This window comes from Ostrinia furnacalis, unplaced genomic scaffold, assembly GCF_004193835.3.
Source record: "Ostrinia furnacalis isolate ACB-3 unplaced genomic scaffold, ASM419383v2 OfSCF2357, whole genome shotgun sequence".
In the NCBI taxonomy this organism is placed as follows: domain Eukaryota; kingdom Metazoa; phylum Arthropoda; class Insecta; order Lepidoptera; family Crambidae; genus Ostrinia; species Ostrinia furnacalis.
In genome coordinates, this window is record NW_021132596.1 from 731647 (window position 1) to 754304 (window position 22658).

General features: G+C 36.9%; 1 protein-coding gene across 1 annotated transcript; it reads left to right on the plus strand.

Annotated features, from left to right (window-relative positions):
* Positions 1–1516: 1516 nt before the first annotated feature.
* LOC114355191 (uncharacterized) lies at positions 1517–19647 on the plus strand. Its single transcript, XM_028307896.1, has 6 exons — positions 1517–1653; positions 14125–14215; positions 14568–14675; positions 16643–16780; positions 17329–17709; positions 19005–19647. Exons 1-5 carry the CDS (start codon positions 1528–1530, stop codon positions 17598–17600), a joined length of 735 nt encoding a protein of 244 aa, XP_028163697.1. The 5' UTR covers positions 1517–1527; the 3' UTR covers positions 17601–17709; positions 19005–19647.
* The last annotated feature ends 3011 nt before the right edge of the window (positions 19648–22658 follow it).

Genomic DNA, 22658 nt, shown 5'->3' on the forward strand with positions numbered 1-22658 from the left:
TTTCAATTACAAAGTTCCGGTCGAGAGAGCCCATCCAGATTGCTTTAAAGGCATTTCCAATAAACCGAAGATCTCCATTTATATACGAAAACGATTGTGATAAAGCGAACCAGGTTTTTAGGCAACTCCAGCTGGATTTAAAATATTGGCATGAACTCTAAACGCAATTAGCAAACCACAAAATAAAAGAGAATAGCCTAAATTATACTGAATAATCATTTCTTTTTTTTATTTTTCCATTATTTAAAATTATGCCATGTAAAAACGCTTATTAAAAGCCTAAATTGCAAAAAAAAAAAACTTTTATGAATCGTATAAAAAGATAAGAGCCTTATTTTTATAATGGAATAAAATTATAAGATAAACTTAGGCTGTATTGCACCATAAACATCAAGTCTGTTAAACTTTATACAAAAATCTTCTAAATCACTGGAATAACCAGGCATTGAACGTCATTATGTAAAAAGAAAATTATTACCCCTGTACCATCAGCATTAACATCAAAGGAACGCAAGCTATCTTATAAATAAACGTAAACAAGTATATTTTCTTTTTATGATCAAATGCTCTTCGGGATGCTGTTACTTTAATGCTGACTGTACTGTAAATAAAGGCAAACGTGAAAGGTAAGCTTAGCACAAACAACCCCTTAGGTTTGTAACAAAACCCTTTGTTCTCTTTTGGATTAGAAGCCGCAAAAACACACGTGTGTTTAGCCAACTTTCAGGACAATACCTGAAAGAGAGGCTTTTGTTTCGTAAAGCTAAATACACGGGCGTTTCGTCAATATGGACACAAATGGAAATTGTAATGTTTTTGGAACATATGTACAACGTATGTTGACCAGGTGTGCTTGCTACTTCGTAGGAGGTGGTTAGTTACCTAATAAAGTAGGTACTTGTTCCTGAAAATGTACAATGGAATCAACGATATTTATATTTGCACAGAATTTTCATAATATTGGTTCTCTTCATAAAAGTGTGAAGCCAACTCGTGAAGACTTATTTAATTATTATTGATGTTCTGTCATGGAAGGCTGACATGGCTTAATTCAACAAACGGCTTAACGTGTCCTTCACAGAATGAGCACGGGTATTTAAATTGGTAACTTTCATAAATATTATAATGAAGCTTTGCTGTCGGTACTTTGTTATGTTATCTAACAAGAACTTTACTTTATAATGCTTTGAAAGTTTGCAGTTAGTTAGGTTAAAGTTTGTAAGTGGATAACTTGGTCAACTATATTCTGCCTGGATTATCTTGATACTATGGCAGTAACAAACGGTGGAGTTTAGAGTGCCGTCAATTTTGGTTTCGCTCCACCATTTTTGTTCCTTCGAGCCGGGTACTAAATATATAGACTTTATTTAAAGGGCGTCACGCGTCCATCATGACAGACCACTGGGAGCAGGTGGCGTGGAAATGCTATTTTTGGTCCTTCGAGCCGGATTCTAAATATATGTATAGACTTTATTTAAAGGAATTTAAAAGTAAAAATACGTTGTTTGTTCCAGCTGCTCCACAGCGATGCTGTGCGCTTCCATCATGACAGACCACTGGGAGCAGGTGGCGTGGGAGCGCGCGGCTGTGGTCGCGCTCGCCAACGCCTCCAACACCGCACTGCAATGGTTCCTTGACGATAAAGTCGCTAAGGTAGGTTTACAAATACAAATAGTTTATTCAGTACATAGGCCCTTACTAGGGCATTTATACACGTCCCAAATATAGCTTGCCCTACCACTAATTCGGGACAAAATATGGGCTGGTGCTGAGAACAAGCGGCGGAAGAACCACACTCTATCTATAGATGTTTTCACGAAGACGCCCTCCACCAATTTTTGGTCGAGGGAAGCGCGGGGTGCGGGGAATTTGATCCGAGCAATCCGAGCGTCATTATTGTAGTGTGCGTGTGCACTCATGGATAATTTAGCAGGTATCGATAGCACTCAGACATTAACGGTAGAATGGTGGGGCGCGTCTTCGTGGATGAAACGGTCTATAACTATCTTCTTTACCCGACTGCGCCAGAAGGAGGGTTATGTTTTTTATAGTCCCATAGATAAAGAAGATGGATTTAATTTCGCAAGTAGTTGCGCAATAAAAGATGTGATGAAGTGATTACGGATTCCAAACGGACATTCATGAATGTTACGAGTAGGTACTTTGAAAGCAGATTAGAGCCCAGATTAAAGAGAGTACAGAGCGGCGCCTTTTTGTATGGGCATGTTTTTGATAGCATTATTAACTCTACAGTCAGATTTATAAACAATTGCTATCGATTTTTTTATAGTTTACTCTTATAACTACTTCTTCTGGTTGCGGACACTCCTCTTCATGAAAACTACTAGAAATTCTGGGCAACCAAGTTCTTGACCTATTAAAACACAGCTAGATAGAGAAAGTAGAGGTAGATTTACATGCTCTATATTATATGCTGTAACAACTCTGTCGGATTTTATAAGCCTTCAAGGCCATATAATATGCCTCAATCAGACCGTGCCCCGTACCACGGAACATCTTTCTTATCGAACAGGTTGATTCAAACTTTCAATGCCGTTGTGATAATAAAAACATTGAACGGTGGGAACAACCTTCGATGTAATGTGTATTATCAAAGTACGTTCATGTGAACACTAACAGTGGTTAAACATGGGTTTGCTTCAGTATCATTAAATCTACTGTTTGTTTAATGGACTAGTAATTTGTAGAGCGTAACTTATTCAGGCCATTTTCTGTTTAGCCTAGGGCGTATAATACCTACGAGAACTAGGGTTTTCTAGGTTGGGTCTAGACTAGAAGGTCAGTTACACGTGGTCCTAATGTTTGTTCGGCGTCTTATAGGTCAACGACATGACGTCGTTGGAAGTAAAAAGAAAATAAGTCTGGATTTACGAGTAGTACCACTCTTTGGTGTGCCTTTCAGTAAACCTAATATAAATTATGTGGTCAATAAACATGTACAAAACAAATTGTTATAAAAATAAACAAGAACCCTTTTGTAGTCAAAACCATAGGCTTGAAACATAGAAGTCATGAAACGTTTGTGGAAAAATAACCCTTAAAACTTAAACACTAATGCCCGTTTTCACCATCAATCCCTAAGTTTAAAGTGACCCCTATGGTAACACAGTCAGTAATTTCGTTTTCATAGGGGTCACTTAAAAATTAAGGACTGATGGTGAAAACGGGCATAAATGTATTTTCTAAAGTCACACAAAGTAATAAATCTGAAACTTATACATTAAATTGTAACTCACCAGGCTTGATTTCGAAGTGCCGCTTTTCAAAAGTTCGAAGAAACTTCAGACAAGTACAGAAAGTACCAAAATTTCAGACACTGAAATCTCGTCGAGCTTTACAAGAGATGACACTTCTTGAAAAGTACTTTATTGTCCCCGTATTTTATGTGATGGGCGGTTTTATGAGAATATGCCTAACATTAAACTAAATTATTACTGATGTTACTACGTAATTTATTGCTAAGGCTAGTACCAAGAGTTTCTTCACGCGATTTCACCTTCGTAATGTCATAGGAAGTTTTTATAAAAAAACACCTGTAAATAATGAAGACAAGCTGTTCTCAATAGTGTTGTTATAGTACCTACATAGTACTTATGGCAATTTATTGATTGATATTATTATAGTTACTTAATACTCTACATATAGCAAATTAAACATAAAACTCACATTTAAAATCACGTGAACTGCATATTGTTAAATTAAGTAATTTCAATAATACATTGAACCTGCATTCTATGCATGATGTAGGGACTTAGGAAGTATCGCTAATAACAAGAGCATTAATATCTTATGATATTGCAGGTAAGTACAAAAACTATGAACTTTGTCGTCAAGTCTACCTAATTTTACCGCTGTCATTAGAGGCCAGCCTAGTTGACCCAGAAGCTTGCAAAGGTTAGCTGTCTAGCAGAGAGGACATGAAAGAGCCCAAAAATAGGCTTTTTTAAAACCATATTCAGCCGACTAAATATTAGCCTCGCTTCATGTTTTTTTTTCGATTCTGAAACCTCCCCTGTGGTTACGCAGTTGTAATTCGTACCACGACAGAGTTTTAAAACTTTGCCTACTAATTGTATTACTTATTCAAGGCTCTTGAAATGAGCGCTTAGCTTGGGGAGCGACAAATAAATTACCTATTATGATTCAACAAATGTTTCATTGTCTCATTTGAATATTGTTTTATCTCTGAAATAACCCAATAATAAAGTTAAGAATTAAAATAGGCATGTAATTTGATCTAAGTGTCTTGAATTTATATTATTATCATGGTTGTTATGCGTCTGTATACTTTTCTGTTTATTCGTCTATTTAACTCATAGCAAAAATGACGACATTACCATATAATGTCTTTAGTTGCTACTGTAGCAATGAATTGATGGCAGAAGTAAATAAATCGCACTACCAACTCAAATTCCTCCATGTATTGACATAGTCAGTCAGCCAAGGCTGAAATTACCTACTAATTGATACATTCACTACTGGTATACTTTAATTTGTGGAACCTTGAAAAAATCTTGTTAATAACTGGCTGAAGCACTAAAAAAGAAATTAAAACACAGCTGTGCCGACTTAAAACATTTAAAACCCCGGCAATATTGTGACGGCAATTTGGTGACAACAATACAAAGAAATGCCTAGTCTAATTGATTACTTAGAAGAGAAGACAAAAGCTTGAGATCACCTGATGGTGAGCTTTTAACTACGGGAAACTACGTGACTATTTCTACCTCTCGTTCCCACCGCTGTAACTTATCTGTAACCAGGATTTACAGCTTGATCGCCAATAAAAACCCAAACAGTGAAGTTCAAGTTTGTCCCGGGGAAAGTTAAACTGTCATTGGACCCGCAACGAAATTAATCAGAAGAACATAGAGGAGTTCGACTTCCCTCGGAAAGTGGAGACATCCAAAACCACAAAACAAAACTAGCCGACCTGAACTGATTTTCTTCAGGCTTGTTTAGTATCAGAAATATTCGCAATTAACACCTAGTAAATTCTCAATTCCAAAACTGTCCTAATCCTAAATTAGTCTGAAAATTCCAATTTGTTTGTTTATTAACAAAGTTATGTTCTATCTCAGGTAAGCTTACGTTGAGCCCGACATAATTTTCCCAAACCTTGGCAATACGCAGCACGCGACGACACTGGAATACCAAAATAAACCCATAATTGAGTTCCCCGACCCCTTTCATTAGGGGGACGAATATTTATGTCTCATTTCCGAATTATGAACATTATGGGGACCTTGACTTTTTATAAGTTGCCGCGAGATTTCATGGTGTTTTATGGTGATAATCGGTTCTTTTATGGTGGTGTTATTATAATAGAGAGAAGATAAAACGCAAAGAAAAGTGTCTTGCCCGTCGGTGTTATGAAACGACGCTTAAGTAGGTACCTATTTGAAAGTAGATTACAAAAATAATAAATAAGAATACGAAGTTTTTGAGCTTCATCACAAATGTTTGATGATACTCAAGGTGGTAGAATTTCAGTACGAAGGGAACAATGACAGTCTTATACTTTTTTCACTAAGTTTTTCTCACGTAAATAATTAAATGATACACTTTCACTAAGCCTGAAATATAAAGTGCCAAGATTTCTATAAATAATTCTGAAATTTCGACAATACCTTAATCCATTCTTGGAAATCCTGAAATTGATGTTTTGTGTTTTGAACAGAATCGTGTTGCTAAGCAGAATAAGGCTGAGTTGCACCACCTAAACCTAACTTTAATCGTAACTATAACATTAACCGGTGTTTTTGTATGGAGTTTAACAGATTTTTGACGTTTGTTAAAGTCAAAGTAAGATGGTGCAACCCAGCTGAAGTAGCACAGTAGCTCTAGGCAGGTCTATTTTAATAACGGAAATATAGGTGTACCAGAATCTCATGGCAAACAAAAATATTGGAAAAGTGTGTTTTTCATATGGCAATTGTCTATGGTTTAATTGTCACCTGTCATTCCTGTCAAAGAAAATTATGAAATCTGTCAGCCGCTGCAAAATTTTTGTAATCTCTTCTTGACTGTTTGTTATTTTTGTGAAAAAGTCGAAAAAGTTCAAGCAACGCATATTGTTTTCAATGTGAATTGTAAAATAAGTTATAATTCAAAGTCAATCTTTGATTCTAAAGCGCGCGTCGAGTTGACAGTAAGTTGGACTGAAATGTTTTGATACATTTAGTTTATTACCCAACTGCGTCAGAAGGAGGGTTGTGTTTTTTTATTTTATTCTTACTTAATAGCTGCTTTATCGGGGTTTTCAGGTATATCTTACAAATTGGTGCAGATGTTATGATGACCATGTAAAGAAAATTGAAAAAGATTTCATCAAGCAAGACTGAATAATGCAGAAGTTTCTAATTTTTTCTTCTAAATAAACTTGAAATAAATATTAGTAAAACTAATAATAATTGTGAAATAATCATGAAAATATCTCTACAAATAAATAAGTTACAGGGCCCTAAAGTTGAACTATTCACGCAATTTTGATCGGTGTATTCACGACAGTCATTCGGAGTACAAACAGTAAATCACCCCTGATCCAGCCAGTGCTGTTGACAGGTTTAATTTTTCAGCTAGGGCTTTCAAGATTCTTTCTTAGTATTTTGTAACCTTTTTTTTAAATATCCCAGACCTGGCCATATACAAAAAGAACAGCACCGCCTATGTTTCAGTTCCACGCGAAAATATGTAGGTAATTTAAATAATTTATTTCTCAGACATTTCTTTATCGATTTAAAAAAAAACTTCACCGTCTTTTAGTTTTGGTATATATTTTAATCCCATTCAGAGAAATATAGTGTTTTTAACATCAGAAACTTCTCCATTGAAATGCTGGAAGAGCAATTTATTTACAATACCTCTTTATCTTGATCATCTGTCTATTGAAGAACAAGAAATGCAAGTGGAGTTCTTAGAATCGTTTTCTAGTTCTAAATGAAGTGATAAGTTAAAAGTATGATGCATAATAAAATTAGTTACTTAAAGTAATATACGATTTATTTAATTTCCAAGACATTCTGATGTATAACAACATTCTTCATACACATACCTACCTAAAATGTATATTCGTACTTCATGTTCATTAGTATTAATTAAAGTCATAAAAGTAAAAAATTAAACAGTATCAAGATCGTTTATTCCAATTTCCCCAGTATTGCTCTCAACAAAGTTTATTTTCCCTATTTGCCATGAGATTCTGGTACACCTATAGCTTAGCATGAATTATTTTCCCATGAAATATGAAGTTTTATTATACCTAAAGATTTAATACTTTAACATTTTTTTTCTGTTATATCGAGAGATGTAGCTACTTGAATTGTGTGTAAGAACTCGTAACATTTTCGCAAAGTAGAGTGGGAAACAATTTTCTTACGCAAACAAAAATCCGTGCCAAAGCACCTTTCCGCGCACCTATGCTTTTTCAGCGAAACGTAGGGTATATGCCAAAAGATTATTCAAATAAGGATACAAAACTTTAGTAAATACGAGGTATGGTAATACGAGATATGACTAAGGTTTTCGACTGAAGTTAAAAAAAAAAAATCTAAGAACTATTTAAAAAATAAAAAATGTAAGTATACTTAGTAGCACCTGTGGAAAGTCGAGGCGGGTCGCTAGTGTTAAAATAATGTGCTTTTAGGACCTATTTAAAGATATACAAGTAACAATACATTTAGCGTCTTTCTGTTCACAAAAATCAGTGGTTTCAAAGGAACGGACGACAAAGAACACTAATGACCGACGTTGTCTCTAATTGGCATCTAACAAGCGTTAGTACAGCCTTAAATGTGATGTTGTACAGCATAGAGCTTCGGGAATAATGTTATAGCTACTATAGTAGAGAGTGTACCCAAGCTTTATCTTATATTTTCCTTTTATTTTTGATTCCTGTGTAATCTTTAATGTATTTTTTTCGTCAGCTAGTCAACGAGGCCCTATTAACTTTTTTCAAACCATTACATGTTTGTTACCTACCTATATGTAGTGCTTCGATTAACATGCATTCGATTTTTCAATCATCAGTTAACTTTTAACTGAAGTATAAACTTGTAGACATATTTCTTATACTGAAACTGTCAATATGCCAAACTTATTATTCAGTTAAAAGTTATCCGACGATTGAAAAATCAGCCCTAACACTGGGTTGCACCATCATACTTTAACTTAAACAAACGTCAAAAATTTTAAATTTCGCACAAAAAACACCGGTTATCGTTATAGTCACCGTTAAAGTTAGGTGGTGCAACTCAGCCTTAAAGGTAGGTACTAAATTATGCATAAAGCTGTGTGCTTTTATGCAAAGGATGTGCATGAATTATGCTTACGTGATTCTGAGAATGTACCTTGCATTAGCATTAGATGCAACTAACATAATAATAACTCTAGTGTCGCGTTAGAAAATTGCCCTAGATATCGCTTCGCATTTTCAGCAATAGGAATGCATAGATTAGGTATTATTTTATTTGGGCCGGCCGTTATTTTCACTATTTTTTTTATTTTAGTGTGTGGAACCTGTGACCAGTTTACTTTGAATTCAATCCTCCATGTGAAAAGTGATAAAAACGAGGTTATTCTGAGTTCTCGGTTTTGCTGCTGACATATTTTGCACAAGTATCTACTACCATTGCGAATTATCGACCGCAACTACACTGCGAATTTATCGACTGCAACAAAGAACTTTATGGTCCCAGCACCATGGGACCATGGGGTGGCTCTTATCGGTCGCCTTGACCCCATCACGCGACCTTTACCGATAACATACTTACCTACTCGTAGGACGTTATCTGCGAGTGAGGCGAATAAAATCCGATGGCACCATAGAATTAATGAGGGTTTTTAGGTTATATTAGGTACTTTTTATTGCAAAAAATACTCGCCTTTAGGCTACTAAGGTACTAAAGTTACACTGGTATCGAGAAGGTGTCAATTTTCGATATTATATTTTTAGCAAAATTTGATGAGTATTTTTCGTGGCGAAAATTTTCCTTGAAACATACGAAAATTCCTAGCAAGCTTAATTCGATTATTTACTAGAACATACTTATCTTTACTGGCGTATCTTTTATCAGTATTAACTAATACGCAGTTATTATTTCATTAACCACGAGCTCTTTGTAATAGGTAGCACTTAGAACTTTTTCAAACAGAAACATTTTATTAAATTTCACGCTCACAAAGTTTCCCAAACAGACAGGCAACAGTATAATTGGACATTGGATATACAAGCTAGTTGGAATTATAAATTAATAAAATTTGTCTCGTAATCAACTAATGGAAATGGCTATACTGCAGTAATTACAATAACCACTGCGGTATTTTGTTATTTCCTATCTAACTTCGTTGCGGGTTCAATGACAGTTTAAATTTCTCATGGGGCAAACTTGGCCTTCGTTGGTTAGGTTTTATTGGCGGTCATTCTGTAGGTAGATTCGAACTACACAGGACTAAAGGTGGGAATTGGTATAGTAAGTATGGGAAATTGTAAACCGTACCCATCTACTCGTAAACTGGCTGGCTGTGTTATATTTTAAATCAGTACCTAACGAAAAGTTGCCTAGAGCCACAGCATTTGTATCATTGTCGAAGCGAATTTATCTTTATTCTGCGTTTGTTGTGAATTTTGAAGCTCATAGCTTTACAACAACAACAACAGAAGCATGCAAACAAACTTATTTACCGCATTTAGCATTTTGAAATGTTAATTATGTGTAACTAATCTCACAGCCGTCATATTTTACCTTAGAACCTCTTAGATACTTTGACATTTCCTATTTTCCCCTTTAAAGCCTTCCAAAATTAGGAGACACTGTAGGGCTATAAAAACTTAAATTTGTAGAGACAAAGGCTTGCAATATCAAGGCACACTACAGGGACAATAAAAGTATTGTAAATATAAATTTAAATTAGATTGTTTAAATTAAATGGAATGCTATTTTACCCAATATTAAGCATAATCCTTGTATTGCCAGAGCCTTGGCAGGGTTCTTAGCTTTGTGCTATACATAGAAGACTGCATAGGAACTAAATACGACAGGCCATCAAGGTAAACTTTGATGCATCTTATGTAACTAGTGAAAGCCATTTTACAACAAAAATTGATAGTCTGATGTTATGACACCCTAGTGGTCCCTTGAAACCTCCCTAAGACTTTACTATTGTCTCGTTTTATCGGCATTTCATGGATCATTTTAAACATTAACTATTTACTTATTGTCTTTCTGAGATGGTTTGCAGAGTTCACTCCGCATTGCGCTCTACAACTTTCAAGAATAGAAAATCCTGGATATATCCAGCTGCTCCCAGCTCAAAGGAGCTCTACACTTTTAGTTCTTACAAAATAGAAAATTCTGGAGAAATCTAGATGCTCCTAGCTCCATACCAAGCACGTAAATCGTCATATTGCAAGACACTGTTGTTTAAATATTCAGTCGCTGAAGTGAGCACGCGTATGTTTTCCGATGGCAACCGTCACGTGCTGTGAATCGCTGAATACGTGATTAGTGTCCATCTATAGACTGTAATAAACATACATTCTTAATAAATTAATAATTCTACTTATAACACGTTTTTTCAGCAGCTAATTATGCGATTGCGGTCAAATACCTGCCTTGGCAAGCATAAAAAAAAAAAAAAACTATCATTTCATAGTAAAACAAAGTCGCTCTCGCTGTCTGTTCGCTTACATCTTTTAACTACGGAAAGGATTTTAATGTTTCAGCAATAGATAAGAGTGATTCAAGAGGAAGGTTTTATACCCGTGCGATGTCGGAGCGGGTCGCTAATTAGCAATAAAAAGTTATGAGTAGGTAGGTAAATTAGTCAATAAACAAGGCCAAGAAGAAGGCCAGGTGTAAAAACGAAGTGTAATCTTAGTAACATGTGCGTACGATTCAAAATAAAGCAATGAAACACCACTTTTTAGTCTGGCACTGCATATTTGAATGCTAATTAGGCTTGGTAAACAAAGTAATGAAAAAGAAATCATTTGGTTTTAGTACTAAGAAAATACAATGAGGATAAAACCGAGTTATTCACCGTAGAATCTGGAATAGAATCCCTGCCATTGTACTAAAGTTTCATGAGATGCCATTTGTATCCCAATGACTCATCAGTGACAAACATAATATATAGTTTCTGCACCGGAAACCGGAGTAGCTGTTTCCCTATAAGAGTCGTTTTGGCTCAAACGAAATGGGGAAAAATATAGAGAACTAGCGGCCGCCCGCGACTTTGTACGCGTGGACCCCGTTTTTTTACCGCCTTAGGGGTTGATTTTGCTAAATCCCGTGTTAGTAAATGGAACCGCCATGCAAAATTTGAGACTCCTAGTAGTTGTAATTTCTGAGATTTCGTGGTGAATGAGTCAGTCAGTTCGCTTTTAATAAAAGGTAGAGAAGTTTCGCGAGTTTTATATGAAAGAGGGCTTGTTTCGCGCGTTCGTGTCAAGGCTCTAGCAATTTAACTTCAATGAATGGAGTACGAATTTATTGATTAAATCGATACCTACAGTTAATCGCTTTGAAATGGACAGCGATTATCCTTAATTGCGTACCAACGTTTTTAAATGTATTGGAATGAAACGTACGTTTTAAGGGCCACATGAATATTTAAATTGTGATTGCTCATTACTTACTTTCTAAGGCAAAACACAATTATAATTCTTTGAAACATGAAAAAGTTTGTCGTAAAGGCCATCTTGCCTTGTTCCCAGCGAGGGAACTAGTTTTTAAGCTAACATTCGAGTTACTTTTAGCTTCTATTTTACGACCAATGCATGGTATACTAAACAAAGCCTTCTATTCGAGCCTCAAACATAGCTTGCTATATCACTGCTGTGGATTCCGATACTTGCTGATGCGTCGGGTCAAGGCGATCGAGGCGCCAAGTGAATTTAAGTACAGTCGCTTTGGAAATAAAGTTTTGATTTCCTGGTAATAAAGACTCTTTTCTACCACTAGATTAAAGTATGTTAGTTGCTTTAATATAAGTGACTTCTACATAGTATGGTGTGGTAATAAATTCTCCTGACAGACTTGCGATTGTGCGAAGCCCCTTCAAAACTTCAGACGTGTCTCTAAAGCTTTATAATTTGTGATAGAGTCAATATCGAATCAAATGAAAAATAATCTAATGAAAGAGGTAGGTACATAATAATAGGTACTTGTTTAGGTACATGACATTTTAGGTAAATGCCTGTATTAAGAATCAGGGGCTTGGGATATGCTAGTTAAATGCTACGGGACTATTCCCACCTCTCGTTCCCACCACTGCAACTCCTGTGTAGCCAGGATCTACAGCTTGACCGCCACAAAAACCCAACCAATGAAGGTCAAGTTTGTCCCGGGGGACAGTTAAACTGTCATTGGACCCGCAACGAAATTAATCAGAAGAACATAGGAGGAGTTCGAAATTAAGGTTCGACTTCCCTCCATTGCAAAGCGGATGACAGGTGACAAACAAAGGTTTAAAACCTTTAAGAAAAAGATTTAGTTAAATGCTAGACATTAATTTACTTTAAGCACTGGATTTAGACCAAAATTCAAAAGACCGAATTACAGCTTTACCAAGCTAAAATATAAATCTTTTCCAGCGAGTAATCTTCTACACTAAAATTAAGAGAAAACAATTTAATAATAATGTTTGTAATAAGCTCCGAAACTGCTGGACCGATTTGTGAAATTCCTTCACCATTAGAATCACACATTATTTCTGATGAGCATACTAAGTGGTACGAAGTTCGCCGGGTCATCTAGTCCTCGATAATATTTTTTTCTATTGCCGAGTGTACAGGCGCCTTGGGCACTGCACCCCGCTTGTGCACGCGAGCTTGCATTCGAAGGCCCCGTTTATGGCTATCGATTATGACCCAACCTTAGCACAGTTTAACTTTCAGGGAGTTAAAAACTGCTGATAACTGGTTTGGTTTCGGTAATGTTTGTCAGTTAAAAAATATTTTTCTGCCTTAGGTGTAAAATTCAAATATAGGTTCTATGCTTTAAATTGAGCGTCGAATTTCAATATTTAGTTCCTTCACTCCTCGATGAGTAAGTCCTTACCAATCAATAACCAAAATTGAATTCTGAACGGTTCATATTACGAGTATGTTTTAATTGTTTTGGTGAACTCTTTTGTGTGATGTATTAATGATTTAGTCATTGTTATCTGTAATACGAATTTAAGCTCACTTACTAGGTCCGGTTCCAGTCGCTCTTGAAATCTATTCCATAACAGAATTGGACACTTGACCTTATTTCGGGTTGTCTCTTCTTCATCTTAGCAGACAAAGAACCACTTGAGTTGGTTTCTAGTTTCTTTAGGATTATAGTAACTGGAGTCCCACCTTCGGGCACACCAGCGCCGCCAAGACAGCTAGGAGTCGGAGTGGTCCCCATGGCCGAAATCGGTCGGATGGATCATCATCATCATCATCAACTGGAGTTAAATTGCAGTTTCATTAGAATATTGCTGAATTCGACAAATAAATATTAATTATGATTTTCCACCTACTAATTGTAAGTCAGTATGCCTATAAACCGATTTATTATGAAAACACGTGTTACCCAGTCCGGGGAAGCCTTATAAATCCAAGCACTAAGCTACATCAAATTGGCAAATGGGTCGAGTAATCGTATTTGTACTTAATTACGGCTAAGATTTGGTAAACATGTGGGTAGAACCGTTTTGATTAATTGTGGGTAGTTCTGCTCTGGTTATATTTAGGAAATACTGTAAATAATAATTTATTGTTTATTAGACTAGAATTATAAAGTTGCGGGTCCAATGACAGTTTAACTTTCCACCGGGAAAAACTTGACCTTCACTGGTTGGGTTTTCATTACTTTTTATTGGCGGTCAAGCTGTAGATCCTGGCTAAACAGGAGTTGCAGCGGTGGGAATGAAAGGTGGGAATAGTCCCGTAGACTAGAATTATCTTACGTTTCGCTTGCAAGTAGACGATCTCCGCTCAAAGATTTTTCTTCGTAAACACATTTTGCGTACCACTTAATTGGTGTGCGTCGTAAAGGACAAAAGATCTCAAAATAATCTTTCAAACGTAAACTGTCCTCTCTACAATTAATTTAATTCTTCTTGTTACAGATCGAGGAAACTGGTCACAATAGGAAGGGAGCTGGAACCTTTTTAGTGCCGATGAACGGCGGAATATGGACCATGTGCGTGTCTCTGGAAGGTATACCAATAGAAAAATAATGTACCTAATACTCTACAAGTACCACACAACAAAATATAAGACACAATTTCATAAAACGTTCATATTGAAAACGTTCGCTAAAGGTCAAGACTTCAAGATTCTCAACGAAATTGATTCTATTCGTCGTTACAAGACGTTATGACCTTACATTTGAAATAAAAAAATTGATTAAAGTGACACGAATTTCACCGTAGTCAAAATGAGTTTGCCGGATTTTTCCACTTTAACGAATATTCTTTTGCAAATACCAAAAAGATTTTGCCACGACATATTTCTTCTAAATTAAGGAATAATGTTTGTTAATCTTATACCTACTTTTAATCCTTTTTAGAGGAAGAAGTAAGAATGCTGTCAAGAGTCGGGTTCCCCACAGAACCGCTGTGCACAAATTACTTAGCGGAGAGCGATGATGAGGAGCCTCGGGCAGATTGGCAACATCGTAAGTATCAATCAAATATTTTTTATTTTCTTAAAAACATGTAGATAAGTAACATGTGTTCTCGTATCATACATCTTTTAACTCTACTCCTAGCTGTTCTACATTATTGTTGTCATACATTATAGTTCTATGATCTATCACACAAGGCTCTACCTACAGGATCAATATCAGCAAAAGCATAACATATTTCAAAATTACCGAATCAAGGTAAATTAAATAAGTTACTTATTTCTTTATCTATCGTAACAAACCTTCCACTAACTTAAAATTACGACTTCAGTTAGCTCTTCATTAAACTCTAGGATGTTCCTAAACTGTTTCCCAACACCGAAGGCCGTGAAAATAAGACCCTGTCAAGCTATATTAGCTCCCCGACGCGAATGAGCGCTTATTAAACGAATCCTTTAGATCCCTGCCATTTTTCCCTCATTTCCCCTGACCTTGGCAACTCGCTGGCCTAGAAACTTAGCTCGTTTATCAAATTATTTCGACGAAAATGAATGAGTGGAGTGACAGCGTGATTTATTTGCAAGTCACAACTCTTGTTTTTTATGAATATCATTATGCATGAGGTTTCGAGTGAACGTGAAAACGAAAATAATTTTATAGTGGCAATTTTTTGACACATTTTTGTTTAATAGAATGTTCGAAGTATACTGCGTCGTCATGTTAGTACCTAAATGAAAACATATACGTGTTAAAATTTTTTATTGCACGTAGTATGATAGATCGCTTCCTAGTGATAAAACCGCCTAAAAAACCACTTTTGAATTACTTATAAATTGTAAAAATTGAAGAGCGTCTGTGTCTCAGGTTTCATTTAACGGTGGTAGCTTTTATACTCGGCTAAAAATAAAAGTTAATAGAATAGGAAGATAATACCAATGCCTTAGAGTGAAAACCTCTTAAGTGTAAAATAATTAATTTTCCAGGAGAAAGATAAATCTGCGTGCTGTAATCTGTAAGATTGACCGAAATTAATAATATAAATTAGACTTACGCTCTAAGGCGACCATACGGAGTATCAGTACACATAGAAACCGACACTAAATTACTCAACAAAAATAAAGGCCCCGGAAAACTTGGCTTTTAGGGCAGTCCAAGTTCTGCAGCGGCTTATGAATACGTAATTAGCGACTATTCCGATTCTGACGGCTGACTGGAGCACGGAATGCCTGAGTGGGCTGCATTATAGGCTGTTTCCCCCAGTTACTTTAATGGCAAACCGAGTTTAACGCTCTATTTGTGTTTTCAAGTCAAAGGCTTAGAGAAATGCGTTTCGTTTGTGGCGATTAACTTTTGTGGTGAGCGAAATTAAAATAGTTCTTCCGGCGACTGGGACCACTCATATATTTTAGTACAAAAATATTTTTTATGGATCCAGGGACCGGGACCGCGGTCCCAGTTTATTGCGGTTCCAGTAGCCGGAAACCTCAAAGTTCCCATTAAAATTAATACAAGTCTTGGTCATCATAGGAATATAGAAGTCACTCATCAGTCACCACGTTAAAGGCCGATTTTGTACAAGATTTTCCTTAGATATGGCGTGATTGTTGTGTCCTTCACACGAACTAATCCATCCACCATCCTTCCACCATCCCCCTGCCGTTATCGGGAAACCAGACGCAGGTTAGCGTATCCCTATATTGTTGACATTCCACCAGCTCGCACTAAGTGCTTCGATGACTCTTTTATAATGCGAACAGCTCTAGGGACTGGAATTCGTTGCCTGCTGCTGTCTTTCTTCCCGAAGACTATAATCCGGGCCTTTTCAAGGTGAGAGTGAATAGGCACTTACAGAGCAGATATGTACCATCCTAGACTGCATCCCACTTAACATCGGGTGCGATTGTGGTCAAATACCTGCCTTGTTTTGCATTAAAAAAAGTCCTGATACAATTTAAAGGCTTGCCATCTCCAATGGCACTTTGGCGTATTTACAATCAATATTTTATCCAATTTTCCAGGGATGCAGAACCTATCAATATCGTGTGCGCTCGTGTGTCTAATCGTGCTGGGCAGCGCGGCTTTGGTCGGCGCGTTCGGGATATGCAAGCACCAGATCAGCGCCGTCCTCATTACAGGAGTCATGTACCTCTTGGCTGGTGAGTAGACAGTACTATAATGCATATTAAGAGTAGGCGCATACCGTTGATTTTTAGTTGGCCGATAGTTGTGCCCGATTTTAAATTGTATGAAGAATCGGCCAAATCGAATCGGCGTAGTGTGCGCACTCCCATACATGCCCAATGCCCATACTGACGAAAAATCAACGGTGTGCGCCTACTCTTAGTGTATTAGTAGAAGTTTAAATAAATTCATTCAATACGAACTAATGTAGGTACACATTTCCAAACGTATCCGCATTTCGCTCTTACCGGCGGATATTTTTGTCTTTCTGAATCTTTTGTAAAACTTTGCGTTAGTTAAAATTACTGGCACTTCTGTGAACATTACTTTTTCTTTTTTTTTTAATCCTGATTTCGCCAGTATTTTACTCGTAACATGGCCCATGGCCATAATGGATCTTCACTTGTTTTTATTTATCAACTGTTTGAATGATGCAAACTTTGCAAAACGTTCCAATATCGCGATTCTCATTTGTTTTTGTTGATCACCTGTTGCAACAAAGCGTTCTGTCCTTTCTTTATAGGTCTCTTCGCAATGTTCACCTTGATGATCATCCACTTCAAGAGAATCCAGCGGGTGTCCACCCGAGGCAGTTCCCACGGTGACCACACAGGGGACGGAGTGATAGGCCCTCAGGCTCCTGCCCTCTCCCTCTTGTCAGCTAGGGAGTTCTCTACCGCCTGGTCACTAGATCTAGGCTGGGGAGGCGTCGCATTGGCCACCACGACCTCTTTATTATGGATACTGCTCTCAAAAATCATGAGGTATAACCCCCTGTCTGCCATGCTGCTGTGAATGGGTAGGGTAAGAAGGTGACAACGTCAGAAGTCTACAGAACGAGTAATTTGGTAACAATAGAACGGTGGTGGGCGCGATATTTGAATGTGAGCACAAGTAAGGTACCTACGAGGGGCGGCTGAAAAGTTTTGAGCCTAAGTATCTTCAAGTGTTATTATTGACTCGCACTAAATTTAATTAATTTGCCAATAACCTACTTGGTATATGTACAAAGTTTCATTTCATTAGCGTCATCACGCTTTTAGTAATTAATTCGTAAACATCATCATGTCTCAGTCATCCGCGCAATGTACGAAATTGAAGTACACAGTTGTCATAAAATTCCTCAAAAAGAGGAACAAAACGCTGACGGTAACATTTGATGAGATGTTTACAGTTTATGGGGAGTCTGGGCCTTCATTTGCCACCATGAAAGATTGGATCCGATAGTTCAAGCATGGCAGGGAGTCGCTAAAAGATGACCGCAAGTCAGGGCGGCCAGATTTCGCCATTAACGAATAAAATAATGAAAATTAAATTAATCTTGCTTTAGAGATCAGCGAATTAAGCTGTGACAGATAGCTGAAGCCATAGGAATTAGCATGGAACGTATTGGCGATATTTTTCATACTAATTTGCACATGAAATAGGGGTGCGCGCGATGGGTGCCAAAAATGCTCTCGCCGCTCGACATCCAGCGTCGAGTCACAACTTCGTAGGAGTTTTAGTACATCTTTGGCCATAATCCTAGCAATTTTTTTTCTCACATTGTCACTATTGATAAGTAATAGATCCGGCAGTACGATGTAGAGTCAAAATAAGAGTCAATGCAATGGATTTAAAAGTGAAAACGCCGCCGCGGAAATTCAAAGTGGAGTGATCGACACCCAAGCTCATAGACACTATTTTTGGGATTGTGGAGGAATTTTATTCATTGACTACCTATTTAAAAAAAACTACAATAAACGGAGATTGTTACACTGTACTGTTGATAAGAGTGCGTCAAGTGGTTGTTGAAACATTGAGAGGCAAACTGCCGAAAGGAAATCTGTTATTGCAAGACAATTCGCCCGCGCACATCGCGCATGTTGCATGGCTTGCCCCAGGTAAAATTGGATTTCAAGAAATTAATCACCCACTACACAGTTTAGTCCAAATCCCTAGCTATTTTGTCTAATTCTCAAATTGGAAAAAAGACCTTCAGGAACGAAGATTTTTTAATGACAAAGAAATTAAGGCGACGTTAAAGGCTCATTTCGAAGGCAAAGATTGCGAATTTTTTTTCAGTGGGTTAAAAGCTCTTTTACACAAACGTAAGAAGTCCGTTGTAGTAGAGGGAAATTAAAGAGGAAAATATATTTTTTATACTTTTCTATCGGCATTTTTAATACCCTAGGCTCAAAACTTTTCAGCCGCCCCTCGTACATACACAAGAAGTTCCGATAACAATCCAAAATTGTCATGGTCTCTAAAGAAAAATGCAACTTTATGTTATGAAGAAAAAAACCCTATCGGATCACCAGAACGGATTTAGGTTTAAATTACTCGTAAGTACCTTTTGACACAAGAAACAACGAAAAGCACGTGGATTTAACACTACAAAAGCTACGTAAAAATAAAGAAATACCCCGAGGAGTGAAAATATGGACCAGTGTGTATGGCGTTGTCTTAAAACAGTTGGTTTTTTTTTTACTAATAGATAGTCAATTAAGCGATTTTAAAATTGTCAAACTACAAATGCAGTCAATTCAATTTTAAAAGCCTCGGAAAGATCTCATCTAACCGTTGTGTTTTTAAGATGTTTCCAGCCATGCTTTCATTCTTACTGCAGATTTTTAATACTAAAGTCCTGAGAAATACGATACTATTATTTTTAATGTCAAGTCCTACGCTTTAAACAAATAACTTGTTATAGTAATAACTATGGTCTAGCTTTTACCTTAATCAGTACCTAGCGCCCGTATTCACAAACGATGCTTGCTTAAGTGAAGCAGCAAATCGAACGCACAGCGTTGAATAGAGCACTATGATTAGTTCGTTTGTCACCCTGTGCGTCCACGCGCACTGTGAGACCTCATAGTAATGTTTGTGAATACGGGTGTAAGTAAAGTATGGGAGCGGCACTGAAGGGTGTTTTTGTAACGTCAAACGTCAGCGAGACTTCAGATCTCCTTCAGATTTATATGACTTACTTGACTTATGGTCCTATGTCCCCTAGATGGGGCAAAGGGCGTCCACAACAGTCCTCCATCGCGTTCGGTCTTGAGCTATGTGTTTGATCTCGCTCCAAGTCTTGCCGATCTTCTTCGCCTCGTCTGCCACAGTGCGCCGCCAAGTTTGCTTGGGGCGACCACGCTTGCGTTTTCCTTGGGGGTTCCAATCCAGAGCCTGCTTGGGGATGTGATCGGGATCCCTTCGGAGAGTGTGGCCAATCCAGTTCCACTTACGGCGCAGATTTATATGCTCTGTCATAATAATTATGTCAATGTCACCCCTTCTGTGCCTCTCCCATACCTCGGGCACTGACTGAGTTGACCTATAACAAGTTTAATATCTGCGCAAACTTTACGACAGCATTGGCAGTAAAATATTCTAGTTAATTTAATACTGTTCACTTAAAACTTTTCTGTATATTGAAACAAATCCTAGCATTCGGGTTTCGCAGAAATAAATAATAAGGCTTTAGGTCATCGTTTCTCAATCTGAAACAAGATATCTAAAAAAAAAGATAAAATAGATTTAAAAAAAAGTTTATAATCAAAATAGCCACTCACCATTGAAGCTCTTAAAAAGAAAAAAAATAAGTTAGGACCTTATTACGCTTTCAAGTCTTTCGTGAATAACATTTTATCAAAGCTATTATAATTAATTAACTAAGTCATTTCATGTTTGTAACTTCGCCAGTTTTTCAGATAAATACACTCAGCGGCACGGAATTTGGCCCAAGCCTAAACACCCAGATGTGAGGCCAAATAGGTGTTGTATACCTAAGTTTCGTGTGACATGTTAACAGAACATTTGTTTTTGTTAATTTAAGAGGCTAGATTAATAAAAAAGTGCGTCTGTTTAACTTTTTTGACTCTAGAAACGCATTTCGTTGTTGGAGCGTAAAGATTACGGGTAAGTTTAAATTCGATATTAAAAGTTGCAAGGGTTTGGTGTTTTGTTTTTTGTTTTTAAATTAATCTTAAGGTTATTCTCAATTCCATAATTTGAGAATAATGCCCATTACTCCAGCTCAAGTTGCTCAAATAGTGTTGCTTAGAAGTCAAGGGCGTATGCAGCGGGAGATGGCTGAAACTTTCAATTTATGGCGTACAAACTTAAGATACACGTTGAAAAGGCATGACCAGACCGCCATTTACACAAGAAGACCAAGAAGTAAGGAATTAAGGTGTATGTCAGCGCGCGATGACCCGATTATCGTGCTTGTAATATCAAGAAATCCGGTTCTCACTACGTTTGAGATACGCCAGCGTTTAGAAACAGCAAGCCCAGTGAATATCAGTGAGCACACAATAAGAAGAAGGATGGAAGAACGTAACCTGCATACTCGAAGACCAGCTCGAGGACCAGAACTTCTCCGATACCATTGCGAAGTGCGACTTACGTTTTCTAGAGAACATGCAAATTGGACGTTAGACTAATGGAGTTAATCTCTTTATGAAAACTGTCTGTTCGCGTATTAATTCTTCTCCGCACCTTCTCTATACACTTTCACGGCCGTCTGGAGCTCTTAAGGTGACTCTGCAATCATCGATCCATAGAACTTTACTCCATTAGCCTTGGACGCATTTGCATGTTCTCTAGAAAACGTCAGTCGCACTTCGCGAAGGTATCGGAGAAGTTTTGGTCCTCGAGCTGGTCTTCGAGTATGCAGGTTATGATCCTCCATCTTTCTTCTTATTGTGTGCTCACTGATATTCACTGGGCTTGCTGTTTCTAAACGCTGGCGTATCTCAAACGTAGTGAGAACTGGATTTCTTGATATTGCAAGCACGATAATCGGGTCATCGCGCGCTGACATACACCTTAATTCCTTACTTCTTGGTCTTCTTGTGTAAATGGCGGTCTGGTCATGCCTTTTTAACGTGTATCTTAAGTTTGTACGCCATAAATTGAAAGTTTCAGCCATCTCCCGCTGCATACGCCCTTGACTTCTAAGCAACACTAGTTGAGCAACTTGAGCTGGAGTAATGGGCATTATTCTCAAATTATAGAATTGAGAATAACCTTAAGATTAATTTAAAAACAAAAAACAAAACACCAAACCCTTACAACTTTTAATATCGAATTTAAACTTACCCGTAATCTTTACGCTCCAACAACGAAATGCGTTTCTAGAGTCAAAAAAGTTAAACAGACGCACTTTTTTATTAATCTAGCCTCTTAAATTAACAAAAACAAATGTTCTGTTAACATGTCACACGAAACTTAGGTATACGACACTTATTTGGCCTCATATCTGGTTGTTTAGGCTTGGGCCAAATTCCGTGCCGCTGAGTGTAGATGAATAATATTTTGTACTCATAAGAACTAAAAATAAATAATATATGATAATAAAGGTTGAGAAACGATGTTTTAGGTGATCGCAGAGCTTGCAGCCGTCCATTGCTATTTAAAGTTATCGTTACGCCTTCTTTTTAAAAACTATACTTTTCATAATACCTGTTATAACAATTTTAAACTTTTAAAAATATTATCGATGTTATTCGTATCGTTAAAAATTATTTTATAATATTTAAACATCTGTTTATAACAACAGTTACAATTTATTACTTATTTAAAGTTTAAAACTTATAATGAACTTAAAATCATAAAATGTAAAGTCATCATTCTATAATTGTCAATTTCTTGAAAACAAGCTTGAAAAAATGTTAAATCTGATACCTATGTTAAAATTAATTTCATGTCGTCAAAATGTCAACGAAATAATATATTTTTGTTCTTGATGAGCTGAATAAAAAAAACTACGCATAATCAGTGACGAATGCAATAAAACAAAAAAGAGTGTGTTGTTGAAAGATAATGGTGCTGAGATAAAAATAAAAATTTTAGTTAGTTCAATGAAAATAG